The sequence below is a fragment of the Anas acuta genome, chromosome 11 (genome assembly GCF_963932015.1).
Source record: "Anas acuta chromosome 11, bAnaAcu1.1, whole genome shotgun sequence".
NCBI lineage: Eukaryota > Metazoa > Chordata > Aves > Anseriformes > Anatidae > Anas > Anas acuta.
In genome coordinates this window covers 7,925,413-7,940,666 of record NC_088989.1, presented here as the reverse complement: position 1 = coordinate 7,940,666, position 15,254 = coordinate 7,925,413, and the positions used below count along the sequence as shown (strand labels likewise).

General features: G+C 40.7%; 1 protein-coding gene across 3 annotated transcripts in view; it reads left to right on the top strand.

Moving 5' to 3' along the window:
- PTPRG (protein tyrosine phosphatase receptor type G) overlaps window positions 1-15,254 on the top strand; it is a 398,462-nt gene that overhangs the window by 357,889 nt on the left and 25,319 nt on the right. For all 3 annotated transcript variants that reach the window (XM_068694010.1, XM_068694009.1, XM_068694011.1), the window contains 2 exons: window positions 1,116-1,207; window positions 13,294-13,385. In XM_068694010.1, coding sequence (XP_068550111.1) covers window positions 1,116-1,207; window positions 13,294-13,385 — 184 coding nt within the window. The remainder of the gene's footprint in view (window positions 1-1,115; window positions 1,208-13,293; window positions 13,386-15,254) is intronic.

Below are 15,254 nucleotides of genomic sequence, written 5' to 3'. Positions count from 1 at the left end.
AACTTAGAAGCCACTCCATGCAAATATGTTTCAGCAAGGAAAACAGCAACTTGACAAAGGGCGCAGCTCGGAAGGCCGCCTGCAAACTTTGCCCAGGTGTTGAGCAGTTCATTAAGGGCTGCAGCGAAGGGCATCTTTCTGCAATGGGAAGCTATTGTTAAGTGCCCCTGACAGATGAGAGCAGACCCTTCTCGTGTCACAATAGCTGCTCAGACCAAGCAAGACTCATTAAATATTCAGTTCCAGCCTCAAGCAGCTCATTAAGTCAGCAATGAGCAGTGACGCTGGTGTTGGAAAACCCTGCCTCAGTTAACATCACCATGCAGAGTCTCCTCGGATCTCTTCATGTTGTTCTGCTCAGTACCTTTTCTGTGATGACCAGCTTGTGCTCTCTGCTTTGCCTTAAATACAGGTAAAAAAAAAAAAAAAAAAAAAAAAGTCAGGTGGATTTAAGTTCTATTCTTTATAGGCCTTTTCAGAGCTGAGTCCTGGGGCCCAAGCTAAGTGTCTTGCATTTTTCTGTAGCAGCATATGTAATACAAGTTTGCAGGAGGAGGATGGGATGAGTGTTATATGGCTCTGGTGTTAAAAAAAAAAAAAAAAAAAGAAATGTTTGAAAGATAACTTCTGTAGCAGAACATCGTGACACGCAGCAGTTACAGATGCTGTATGACTGTCTGTCCGCTGATACATATCATAAACCTTTACAGTAAGTGTGTGTTCCCTGGAAATGTTAGTGTCTTGGGTGGATTTGGCTTGAAGTGTATGCTGAATATGTTTCTTGTGTGCAGTTTCTTTCTGGATGATGTATTTGAAACCTGTTTTGCAACTGCTGACTTTTGTGAGTATAATTCCATATTCAATGGTACTTTGGAATAATGTACAGAGGCATTTATGATGGCTGGATGTCAGATGTCAGTGAATTAGAGCACACCAGAATCTGGAATTAGGATTGAAATTGTTGAAAACTCAAGTATGTTTTCACTTACTGATTTTTTTTTTAAACTATAATATCTGAAAATGTGGAGTAGAAATGGAGAAGCCAAAGATGTGCAGAACTTTTGGGCTTTTTCACACCCTGAACCTTTTTTTTTTTTTTATTTCCCCTTTAACAGAAAGTGTTTTCAGACTGCCCATTTCTATGTGGAGGACAGCAGCTCACCCCGTGTGGTCCCCAATGAAAGTATTCCCATTATACCTATTCCAGGTAAGACGGGTTTAATCTCTTGTGTTTGTGCTATTTGGAGTCTGGTTTAATTACATAAAGAGAACGTTGTATTAAATCACGGGTGTTTTTATAGAAATTTGTGGTATTGATGCTGCTTCATTTAATTTAAGATGCTTTGCAGTGGGGCTCTGAGTACTGATGCTGTACTTCTCCAGAGGCATCTCTCCCACGTTATTTTAATGGGAATTTCAGAGTAACCTTTGTCAAATGTCAAGACCACGAGCAACACTTCTTAAAAACACTAACGCGTTGCATCCAAGGTGAAACAAACTGCTCTGTCGGGGTGGGTTGTGGACAAGGGACACCCAGCTCGAGACCAGGGGTTTGTCACCGCTTTCAGCATGTGCAGAGGGTGGTGTTTGCTGGGTCTCAGGGAGGAAAGCATGACAGAAAGGATAAGCAAACAATCTTGTAAAGTCCAAAGCCGTCTGTTAATTTGGTATTAATCAAGTTACCAAAGGTCAAATTCTCCTCTCGGCTATGTTGAGAGTAAAGCTGGAAGCAGGGCTTAGCACTAGTCTCTTCATGAGGCATTTCCCCTAGGAAATATCAAGTGCAGGATCCAGATCCCTTTAAGTAGTAATGGCAGAGAATAGCTTGGTGTTACAGTGGCCTTTGCAGCCTCTGACTTCTTTGATGTTGCTCGGTTTCTCAAGCAGAACCAAGATACCCAAAATGCTGTACTGACCTCAGCCTGTCAAATGCTTGTACTTATCACTTCAAAGTTTCCTTGTCATATTCTGTAATTTGTATTGCTGGTATGGGATTCAATTTGCAGCTATTAGGTTCATTTAAAAAAAAAAAAAATCAAAGCCATTTCTGAGACATTGAAAAAACATCCATCCTCGAAAAGTGAGAAAGTCCATTTACATTTCCGTTGATTTTATTCAGCAGACATGTGTGACTGTTCTTTCTAGGAAGACTTTCTAAAAATCCCCATGGGAACTAATATGAAAGGTTAGATATTATACTCCTGTAGAAAATGATAGGCATTTTGCCTTGCAGCCTGATTCTGTGCAACCAAAGAGGAAAGAAAACATACTATCATCCTGTCTCCATTCTGTGGCAGACTGAGATACGTGTCTTGGCTACCTCATCTGCTTAGCAAGGAGCCACCTTTCCTCTCATTCTCTTTCAGAGTAACAGGAGGCAGGAAACCAGTCTTAGACCACCTGTGATAATCTTTCACAGAAGAGCCTGAATAGGTGGAGAACTCATTTTTTCTGACTCTAAAACCAGGTGGAGCACTTTGCTGATAGGGCTGCCTTTGACAATGAGTGGAATGGTTCCACCTTGTCTGCTGCCATGTGATGCCTCCTTAGAGCTTGTGAGGAAGGGGAGGGTGGGCTAGCCTTGACAGAGCAATGTCAAAACCTGGGGGATTCTGAGCACAAGGTAGTGAGAAGAGAGAAATTTTCCCCTCAAAGAGCATTCTCTTTGGTCAATTGTATTTTTATTTTTTATAATCGAGGCAAACTTTTCTTAGATAAAGAAACCAGCAGAAAGCTCCATCTTTTTATGCTCTGCTATCTGTTGAGTTGAGACAATGGTTCTTCCCCGTTTCATAGGGATGTTTGATGGACAGTCCATTAAAGACTGGAATGCACTCGTATAAATTGTAATACAGACTGAAGCAGTTCCATTAAAGCAATGCAGGTGGCAGGTATCATAAGGCTAGCACGTACACTAGTGCTTCTCAGCAGTCATTCTTGCATGTAAACACCAAGTCTCTGAGAAATGAAGAAAATGAGATTTTGGGCACATCTGCCCATGACTATAGCAAGCCAAGTTGATGGGCCATGGCACCTTAAGGACTGATGCGATGCTGCTGTCACAGCAGTGCACACCGTGGTCTATTCAGACTCAGTACTGCTAAGAAATTGCTGCTCGCATCTGATAACGGGCACTGAAGATTGAAACACCTGCTGATCAAGTGCTGTAGGACACCTCGAGAAGCTTTGTAGTAAAAAAAATCTGCAAGGACTGCTGATCAGCTCTAGGGCACTTGGAGAGCTGGGCCTCAGGCAGAGGTTTAGTCTAGTTGGATGTGAAGATGAATCTAACCCTCAAATTTCCATTCTAATATGATTGTTGTGGATATGATAGATATTGAGACATCTGCATATAGACAACTGAATGGAGGTGCCTTAATCTGAAGCTGAATCATACCCAGAAGGTCTTAACAGAGAATGCACGGATGAACTTGAAGATCTTGGCACTGACAGTAAAGCTGTTCAGGCTGTCAAAACTCAAATCACTCTCTGGAAGTGCCTCCCTCTGTGCATATTAACTATTACCTGAACAGGGAGTCAGTAATCAGGCTCTAAGTTAGTAGAGAGAAATTCCAGCTATGTGGCCTTTTTCCAAAGATGGAAGATACCGCTTGAAAAGATTGTGAAGCTCTCCTAAACATTTTCCTTGTTTAGAAATACAGAAAAGGCCTGTTCCCCCCGTAGACCTGCTCCTAAATGATGATCTTCTCTGACATCAGCTGCTGGTCCCACATAGGCAGCCCACTGAAGTTCCTTCAAGACATTAAATGACAAAATTCTCCTTTGAACTAACAGCAACTGGTGAAGTGATAAACCCCTGAACTTCTCCAGTGGAAGCTGTCAGAGTGTCTGAGAAAGTCTTATTTTGGTACGTTGATCACAGAATTAAAATATAAGCGGCATTTTTGCAAAAGCAAGTTTTTTTGAATTTATCTTGTTAGCTCGTGAAACCCTAGACGGTACATCCTCAAAAAATATATTTGGATAGATCCCCGTGGAACCATGCATTTACCTCCTGCAGTTTAGTGGACCAACTTCTACTCTGAATTGTACGCAAGCAGCCACACAGGCGGCAATTCAGAGCAGTGCATCTGAAAGATACTTAACAGACTGGCCAGGGCCCATCTACAGCGTGCAGAAAGCTGCTGCTAGGAGAAGGCTGAGCGAGTTTGGGCTGGCTGGTCCTGGCCCAGGTGCGGAGTGGCTGTGCCAGGTGCCTGGGAGCCTGGCGCAGCGATGGCCTGACGCAGCTCGAGAGCTCTCACGGCGCTGGTGTCTCTGCGTGCCACTGCTCTGGATGTTGTTGGCATGCTCAGAGGTAGCTTTCATATTTATTTCTCTGCTACACGCTGCTCTTGGTTACACACACCGTGTGTTTCCTCGGTTCTGTGAACTCTAAAGTCAGTCTCCCAGCTACCTCCAGTTGGTACACGGTACAGCTTTTTGGGGCCAAAAATCTGAAAAATCTTTTTCTAAAGGAATGATTTTACCCATTTTCTACTTCGCTTCCCGTAGCATACATGCTTAATTATTGTGCATGAAGCCACATCACCCATAGGCATGTGGTTATCTGTGCAAATTTGCTCTGAGACCCAAATCATTATCATTATTCATAATTATCTGCACTGCTTGATCTAGAGAAACACAGGACAAAGGAGATATTAACTGAGTCAGCCACTGGATATTACAACCGAGGTATAAATCTAAACTCACAGCCTTGTGCCTGACTGACACATCTGTTATCAGTGGCAGAACTCTGAAACCACCTCCATTCAGCCAAACAAAATTATTTCTCCATATCCTTTCTCTTTGCTGCTGTACTCGGTTAATTTTGGCCATGCCTACATCATCTTTGCATGAATATCTTCACTATAATGGCAACATCTCTCCCAGCAAACCAGCTCCTGTACTCGCTTGTTTGTCTATGTCGTTGGGTTAGTATCTAGACTTGATCCATTTCAGTAGAGTCAGATAAGTAGGAATAAGAGCAGCAGCATTTCTGCAAAGCTGTATATTTTGCACACCACAAAACAAAAGGCATCTCTATCAGTCTTCCTTTGTTCTGGTTGCAAGACCCGCTCCATGAAAGCAGAGCAGAAGTGTCCGTCTGTAACCTAGATGGTATCGAACAGTGGAATTAGCACAAATTTCACTCATTCCATCTTCCTACCATCATTTGTTTCAGAGTTTTCCTGCTTTTGGTTGGTGCATTGTTCAGGAGCTTCCTGTGGTTTTCCTGGTTCCTTGCCCAGCCCAAGGGCACAACAGGCATTGTGGCACTGATGCCAGCAGGACTTGTGAGATCAGTACAGAGATAGCCAAGGCTTGACCCTATGGCAAAACTCAAAATTCTGCATAGTCTTGACCACAGTCCAGAGAAACACAGCTCATAAAGAACAGAACAGCTGGCCAACGCAGCTGGTTCATTTAGCATATTATTCCAGCTGTCTTTCACCATTTTCAGTAGAAGTAAAATGTGTCGGATGTGATGCCAGTCCTTTCAGCTGTGTCTAGACTGCAAGGCTCAGGAGCACTTCCTAGTGCACCTAGGTCACGGTGCATGCAGTTTTTGGTTTAAATGGCAGTAAATTATTATTTTTTAACTACCACTGGAGTTTCTGAATAGTACATTTAAAGTAAACAGCAGTAGAATCTGGGAGAAACACTGCCATACTTCTTCAAGAATGACACAGGGTGGTTGCATGAGCCCAGGAAATTGTGGAGTAGCCAAGTGCACTGCAGTGAAAAGGTGTCTTGGCCACCTCATGCTATCATACAAGGTTGTGAAGGCCAGTGCAGCCATCAACCTCTGTCATATCCCTCTGTCATCTCATGGTTACAAGAAGTCATCCTATCAAGAGTCCATCTTCTTAACTCATAGCTTCCGTTGGCTCTTCTGCAGACTTTCAAAAGCTTATTTTTTCAATAACCATAATTCTCTTCAACCTTTCCTGACAAATGTATCAGACTAGGTGTGTTTTCTACAAGCCTACCTCTTGCATTTCTGTTATTTTGTGGTGGCAACCATCCTATGATGAACTGTTTCTATTAAAAGACCGTAGCGAGGTACCTCACTTGACAAGGAAATTGCAGGTTCCCAACTGAGGTTGGTTCCTTACTGTTTTCTGCTGAGATGCAGCTGTCCCCAGTTGCATCCCAGGCCAGAAGAGTGGAGCACCAAGACGTGTCAGTGGCAAGGTGAGTGGCCACTGCAGTAACACAGTGATCTTCTGTGCTAGGGACTGGTGAGGGGCAGGGAGAAGTGCTAACTGCAGCTGAGGACTTATTTCTCAAGGGCATGGAGTTTTTCACTGAGCACCGAAGTAGTGCTCTTCAGCTGTTCAAGACTTCATGTCTGCTTTCTGCTCCCCGCGGATTTATGTTCCAGCACCATATTGTGAATCGTACCTATCTTCAGCTTCAATTAAATTCACGAACGCAATATTGCAAACGCAGCCATCCTCTGAAGCCAAGAAAATATCAAGGTATTTTAGGGAACATCCACCTTCCTTTTTCTCTTTGACCATCCCTGTTCCTGCAGCACACCGAAGAATTTAGGGTTGGTATCTAATTATGATATTGTAATGGAGGCTTCAGGAGTGGACTCGGTCATCCAAAAATGTTTTCATGGTGGCCATGTAGAATGTGGGCAGATTCTTTCTTTTCAGAAAGCTTTCGCACTGGACTGCAGATTGCTCCAGAGTTGCACGTCCATGTGTCTAGTCCTTAAGTGTAAGGTGTGTGTGTAACGAATGGCACAACTGGACCAGAGGATGGAAATGTGTGACATTAAAGTCATCCTCCTTAGCAGACAATACCAAATAAGATCATGTTTAATGTCTGTGCTACGGGAAAATTCATATTATTTCATTCTCTTCACTGGAAATTATATTTTTTGCTTAAAGGGAAGAAGTATATTGCTATTACATTTATAATTAATGATAACCTAATCTAAGATTTGTACAAGCAGATTTAAACTGAGCTCTTATTTTGACACATATAAAATTTTATCATTAAGATCTTTATATTCCTGACTGACACATGGCTAATAGCATTGTAGTAGATTAAATCTTGAAGCAAGAGAGATGAATGTAGCTACAGTATTACACAGGTGATTTTTCATATTCTGCTTTTTCATGTGTCTCTCCTTTATCAGAAACTCGTCCTTGTATTCATTTGACTTGATTATAACAAATAGATAGTAATTATCTTGAAGAAAAGGATTCTGTTTTTTTTTTTTTTTCTTTCAGCGTTTCAACCTATGCAGGACTCTCAAATGTATTCACAGTTTTACACGCCTTTTCACACTGAGAAACATTTTTATTAAAAACAGGATTTGATAAACACATAATTACAAAGATGTGATAATTAATGAGGAATGGTATCCCCAGTAATCAACTCTCAGTCATTTATTATTTATCTTCATTTCTTCTAATTTATAATTTCACTGAGGTCAGTGTATGCAGGAGGATGCCAGCTATAATGGACTTTCAGCATGTAGTTGGAGCTCCTAGAATGAAACCTGCAATGTTGCCTTTTTAGTATTTATGCAGAAATGATCTCCATAGAAAACAAATTCCTTCTCAATATTAGGGAGTTTGTAATGGCTTTTGTTTTATCACAAATTAATTGATACTCATGTTATACAAATAAAACTATCCTTATATTTCTAACTTTTTTATACAGCGAGCAATATGATCGGTCAGAAAAATTAATTATTCCAAATTAAATACAATGGCTTCAGTTGCATCCTTATTTTAAATAGCTAAGCAAGGAAAGCCAGTATACTGCAGAATTAAAGGCTTTGCCTATATAAATGTGTATAATTCAAATGCATTAAATCTAAAAGCCTTTGAAGAAAGAAGGGCACTGCCCATTTTTACACGTGGAATTTCTTGTGGAGTCAAGTACTGGCATGAGTTGGGGCAGGATCTGGATGTGGGTTGCCTGCTCAAACATTTCCATTTCAATCAGTGCCAAAATTTGAGCTGCATGTGAAGTTGTTGGCCCCTGTAGTGTGTGTACTTCAGAGTATGCTCATAGTCTGTAGGCTTAGAGGTTTTTGTCTAAGCTTCTCTCTAGACCGTAATGAATTTGACATGAGTTTTTCAATAACCTCCGCTGGGGCAGAATTTCACCCGAGGGTGTGCTATTAATCCTTGCAATACTCTTTGTGATTAACTGCTGTTCTAGAGACAGAGCGGATACAGACATCTGGGGCTTTACGTCCCCACTAAGTGCTGTGTGCACTCATCCTGTGTTGTACAGCTGCATGGATCCTATTTAAGTCTGGGCTGTGAGAGCCCCATTGCTGGCTGTGTAAATGAATCCTCTGGAATCGCACTGCACATGCACTTCTGCTGCAGTGCTGCATGTACCGGCAGGCTCTTGCTGGAGCTCTGCAGCCTTTGCTCACCTGGTACATATTGTAACTTACAGAATGGCTGTTGGACTCAGTTTTAAGTCATATTCCTCCTAAATATTAGTGCCAGGTTTTTCAACTGCATGCAGGATTTTTCCAAAACTATTTTGCAGGAGATGAGAAGCGTGAGGATACATTGTTGAGGTGGATGCTCCAGGATTAATGTCCATAGTCACATCACTGGTTTCATGACTGTCATGAGCCTGTTTTGGTTTGCACTGTTTTCAGAAAGAGCAGTTTCCCTTTCTGGGAACAGTCACTTATTCCCCATGGCACTGAGTAAGATCAACCCGTTTACCCCACTGACAACTAATCCTTCTTCCCCTCCCCACAAATCCATTAATCCTCTCTTATATTCATCAGACAGCTTAGCAGGCTGTTTCAGTTCACTGCTCAGCCCTGTAGGCAGGGAGAAGGGAATGGGTCAATCCTTTTGTCCTTTGGCTGGAGCAATCTGTGGCTAGCACACTGAGAATTGATGGGGGTGCTTCTGAGATGCAAGGGGTGGCACAGGTCTGCTGAGTGGTGCAGTATGTGGCTGCTGTTTGAGCAGATGGGCCAAGCCACAGGGCAGCTATGGCACATGAATCCAGATGACCTTACAGATGAGAGGCTAAAGTGCAGTGACTAAGAATCGGAGTAAGTCTTCACATTTAAAGTAAGGCATAAGAAACAGGGAATGTATTGGATTTAGTAGAGTGAGTAAGATGATAGTTGAAAAACTAAAAGCATTTACACACACAAGGAAAGACATGGGAGAATCTTCTTACCAAGACTTCATGTGCATCAAATGGCTGGTCTTCAAAAATGCCAAAACTCCAAACTAGACAAAGGTAATATGAAGAAGTATTTTGCTTTTGACCTTCTGGATTAATTCATGACCCAAACCCATCTATTCCAATCCAATACCACTAAACCATCCAGTGAGCTCTCAGGCTGTAAATGAATCAAAATGAGTCCCCGATCTTATTATGTGGAAATGCCATCTCTGATATGATATCCCATTTTTCTTTTGCAGTTGGCCTCTATTGCTTTAACTTTGCAAAGGCAGCTTAAAGTGGGAGTTGGAGGAAAATCCATCCTGGCAGGATTACTAATTGTCCAAATTTTAAATGTAACCCTGTACTAACTTTATTACTTCTGTATACTTCGGGCTTCTTTTGACGGTGGTTGTCTTCTAAGATAATGTATTATATATGTGCAAGTAAAGGTTTTCCTCTTCTATCCTTTTTTAAACACGTCTTTCTTCTTGGCATTCTCCTTTTGTGGCAGAAAGTGAGCTGTGTTAGGCTTCCTTCAGTTTTGTTTGTGATACTCCTCTCAGATACTTGTCTTGGCCCAGCAAGTGAAGATGGGAACACCACAAAAGTTAACTGTCTGGCATTGTAATAAAACATACCCTCACCTATCAGCTTCAGTGGTATCTGCTTATAAATATTATTATTATAAATGATGTTGTTAATAATAATAAATACAAATATGTATAATTATTTAAGTCATGGAGACTTCTGCCTCTTTCCATCAAAGATTATTTCTTTCTCTGTATAACACAAAGGATTAATATGTTAGTATGGTGCCAGATTCAGCTTATATTTTGTAAAGGTGTAAATCCAGAATCACTTTATTTACACTGATAAAACAGATGGCTAAACCCAAGCTAGACAGACCTGTAATTATGTCTTCGGTGTTGGAGGTGAAGGTATGTTATTAAAACATTTCCCTGCTCTCTTTGAAGAATGTGTGGGTCTTGCAAAATGTAAGCATCCCACTGACAACATCAAACGTCACTCTGGTTTCTGGATGGGAAAAAGTGTATGGTGCAAAAGGGAATATGCACAGAACAACTATTAGAGCTCTTAATTAGCCATTATAGGATTCCATTAATCTCTTCAATCGACTAAAAGAATTATAGTCATTGAAGTCTATTTGTCTTCAAGATGGAAAGAAGGCTTAATCAAAGCCTTTGGACTGAAGACAGTGCAAGGAAAAGCATACTATGTGCATCTAGCTACATCTGTTGGTTTTCTTAGAGAAGGTCTCGGCTATCTTCAGGTAACATCAGAGCAGATACCATTCAAGAGCACTGAGTATATTGCTACATATTTTGCCAGAGGTCTGACAGCTGCCCAAGGCTAAATATGCATGTATACCCCACCTGGGGTAATGTCTGCTCCTAGCTAAGGGTTTGGTGCTAGGGGGCACGAATCAAAAAGTACAGACTGCAAGCATCACTGCAGGGGTGGCCTCCTCCTAGGTGCTGTGCAGTGTCTGCCAGATCTTGCATGGTCAGTAGGACCACGTTATCCCAGCAGTTTAGAAGCTGGAAATCATAAGTGTCTCTTAAGTTACTAATGTTTGTGTTTCTGATGTTAATCTTCAAACAATTACCTTTGTTCCAACATGGTTTTCCTGGGTTAATGGGCACCTTCAGCTGCCTAAGATCCCTTTCTCCCAGTGAGCTTGTATGTCAACAGTATTTACTATTTATTTCCTGTTTAACTGTTGCCCACATTATCAAATGGGGTAAGAAACCATATTGAATGATGCCTTCTGGAGGGAATCAGAAAGGGCTGTACAAGAGAAAATGCAGAAGAGAAAAAAGGGAGGAGAAAAATAAAGGATAGTGAAGAACAGAGCAGTGAATTAACAGTGGCTCTAAAGGTGGAGAGATACTGCCACCATGCAGTGATGATGATAAAAGAAAACTAACCATATTTTGCCATGGATCTCTGGTGCAGACCCATCCTTGAAATTGGTGGGAATTCAACGGACTGGAGAGCACGTTATCTCTAATGTATTTTTTGGCTCACAGATCACAATTAAAATTAAATTCTGCCTTCTGCAAAATTAAATTGGACACTCTGGTGTGCTACAGTGAATCCTTGATCTTGGTTGGTCGCAGCTGAGCTAAACTACTCAAGGAAAAAAAAAAACAAATAATACATATGGAACTCTTCTTGTGACAGTTTGTGAAATTGCTATCATAGCCCAAGTTATTTTCAAAGAAATTAAGGATGTGTGGGTTACTTTTCCGGAGATGAAAGATTGTTTTACAGGCTCTTGCTATTGACTGCTGTTCCTATAGATCATTCCACTCAAGTGTCTTGGCAGCAAAAATATTAATACAAATGTTGTTATGAGATGGTGATATTCTCAATATTACGCAGAATAAATGTTAGCACTTAAATATTGTAAAGTGCCAGCATTTCTACATGCTGCAGCTTTTTGCTAAGATGAGCATACACTTGTCAAATGTTTTGAATTCTTTATTATTCAGTAAATGAGCATGTGGTTAATTAAAGTAGTATTACTATACGGGGAGGTGATCAGATTGCAAACATATCTTTAACAATTGGCTCTTGTAAATAAAATAGAAGAGAGCTGATTGAAATCTGAAAATGTCAATAGATGCAAAAACCACCCTAGAGCGCTACCTGATAAAATAAGAGTAGAGAAGTAATGACATGGTCAATATGAACTGCCATCAGCTGGAGAGCAATCAGATTGTCAGGGCTGGATCTATAAAATTCTTGCCAAAGAAGAACCTCATTTACACATACAGATCTTCATACCCTTCGCTAAGAAAAGCATATGTGACAGCTTAGGGGTTTTAGCTGCCAAAGATCTTTCACTCTGAATACAGTAAATGTCACATCTATTTATTTATCGTTAAATTTTGCTAAGTATCTGTAGAAATATTTGGATTTTTTCTATCATAATGTAGATGTTTAAAAGGAAAGGAATCCAGATTATAATGCAGCTGTAGCACCAAACCATATGGCTGTTAAATGGGAGCAAAAATACACCACTGAATTACCGGGAGTAAACATAAACTGGATGCGATCTTCAGAAGAATATTAAATGGGATACTTAAATACCGGAGTATTGCCATAAAATCATGCAATCAGACAATAGTAGCCATCAGGCAATAGATTATTTCACATGCTGAAAGTAATCACAGTTGTATAGCAATTTACATTTTCCAAATGCCAGACTGAAAATATTAACTAATGAATCTTGGCAAGCGCAGTGTTTCTACCAACTGCAGTGGTGGTTATAACAACATCTAGGCCTTTTCTGAGAGAGGGAAAGAGAGAAAAATAAGGCAACCATCCTACACCCCAGTTTTATTAGCATCTGCCCACAGGTGAAGGTGCTAGAAATAGTCTTGCTTGTCTTTAGTTCTGTTCCAGCATTTGATTTCTTATTTCTAAGAAAATGTTTGTGGGTGATTTATTGGTATATTGGGTAGTAATTGCACTATACTGAGCATAAATGGAAGGTCCAGCAGAATACATCTGGCATGAGAGGAAGCTCAAATTACTGTGGCTCTTGGGTTGCCTGTTTTTTTTTGCTCAGAAACGGCATCATGCTACATTCTTTTCTATACTATATTTTTGTGTAAAAGGAAAAAGTTAATAACTTTTCCATTGCAGGAGAAAAGCTTGTGTTTCTGCTCAATCTGATAAAAACTTACTGGGTGCATTGTGTACTGTACCTTCCTATTTGGGGTCTATTCTGTTCTTTGGCATCTTCATCCCCTTCACAGCTATCTTCAAAGTGCATAAAAGAACAAAAAGATGCTTGAACTTCAATTGGACTTTGCAAATAAGCATCACAGGGAATACACTCTCAATATTCATATTTGCAGTGGTTAGAATTACAAGTATAATATGAAGAATTTGCCTCAAAATTGGCCAGATTCATCAAGATTTCTTATTACTGCATATTGAACTAACTATGGTCCTGGGAACTCAAATCTACATGATATGGAGTGAATGCTTTCTTTACTAAGTTTGCAGTTGAGAAAGTAAATGTTGAAGTTTTACTTGTAAGACATAGCAACTCTGAATATCTCTTTCTTTCTACAGATGATATGGAAGCAATTCCAGTCAAGCAGTTTGTTAAACACATCAGTGAGCTCTACTCTAATAACCAGCATGGGTTCTCAGAAGACTTTGAGGTATGATTTAATGATCCACTAATAAAATGGCGTTTTCCTAAAGTTAATTGCATATTAATAGTAAGGAGCTGTGTGACATCTGTGCGATGTTGTCATGTCAGGTAAAGGCAATGTTCTAATGCATAAGAAGAAATAGGGAAATACCAATTTGCCACCAGTTATGAGTAAACTGGGACTGGATGTTTACAGATGGTTTCAAGCCACAGAGCAAGAGTCTGAGGCAGCTTTCTACTGGAATTAGTGCCTTTAAGGGAGACCTTACTGTGTTTTTATTAAATAGAAAAAGCTGCCTGCAACATGAAGGCACAAGCAGACGTTTTTAATTCCATGTCTCTCTTCCTATCTGCAGCTTATTTTAGTCTTGTTGGCCTGGTATTTGCTTTTCTCCATCACACTTAGAAGTCACCCTTTGCCCAAAAAGAGAAAAATAGTGCTCACTGTGAGTAATAGAGTTTGGTCTTGTATAAAAACTCCAAACTATGGCTGTACCTCTCATTTGCACCATGTCAGTTCCTTGGAGTCCTTGTTGATTGTCTGTGTTCAGCCAGGAAAGATTGCTGTTGAAGTGATTGGTTATTTTGCTCCGGTAAAACCAAAGAGAAAGGCTTCAGGACTTGTTCGGTAGTATTTACGTAATGCTACATCTTGTTAGCTGCTTAGGACAGGTTCTGACTTGGAAATATGCTGTAAATTTGAGGTAATTCCAATGAAATTAAAGCAGTTTGCCATGACTGGGTTACCCATGCTGCCCAAACACAGTAAACATCCCATAGTATGCGGATGGACTGCAATTGGGCCCAGTAAGTATTAGTCAGTATTCTCTGGCTAGTTTTTAGGCATTGCTTTCAGTCTAATCACAGTCACAGCTGAACTTTTAGAAGTGTTTAGAAGCAGGAGGAGCCCCAGGAAATTGCAATGGAGCTGTGGTGCTGGCTTCCCTATCAGCAGAAGAGGTGTGTTTGTGCAATGCATGTGAATCACACGGGTAGCTCTGCTTACAAACAGAGCAACGGAACAAAATAGGTGGTCTAATATCTACAGCTTCTTTACTTACTGCAGTAAAGACAGGACTGTATGCAGGAATTGTTTTTAATGGGATCATTTAAAACATTTATTGTTGCTGTTTGGTTACTGTCTATAAAGAGAGGCTGCTTTGTCTGATGCCCCAGAAGCGTTGTGCAAGTTAGAAACGTTTTGTATTCATGAGGAAGGCAAATGTGTAAGGTGTTAAAGTGATTTAGTTCAATTGACTGCTGGCTGGATGGCTGAGCAGGAATATTGAGGCATTTAACAATGTTGATGGTATTCAGGACAAACATTTATTCTCCAGAGAGCAGAATTTGATCAGGATGATCAAATGCGACTCACTCTTCTCAATTATTTATGAATTGCGACCCCAGTGCTATTCATCACAGCTGGGTTTTACACCATTTAATTATTCAAAATAATCAGCAACACATCTGTAAACTTGGTCTGGCTTTAAGCTGGCTTTGCTTCAGCTGTCACAAAATCACTGCTATTAACAAATGTTGGACACCTTCCGCCCATGTTTTAGCAAAGGAAAACACTGCTCTAATAGCCCTATTTTTCCTTTCCTCCTGGAGCTCCCTGCTGCGAGTGCCACGCCGTGGCAGCCAGTCAGGAGAGCTGGTTTTAGGCAATTAGTCCTGTGCTGGGGACTGCAGGGTCCCCTCAGAAGGAAGTTAGACTCCTCCAACTACACTGCACACACCAAATTCTGTTCTCCCCACTTGCTCAAAATTTGGAGCCTCTCCTTTGAAGTCTGTATAGCTACTTCAGATGTATTTCTCTGTAGCTGAGGTCTCCAGTTCCTAAAGACTAAAAGAAACCTTCTCCTAGAGTAAGGAG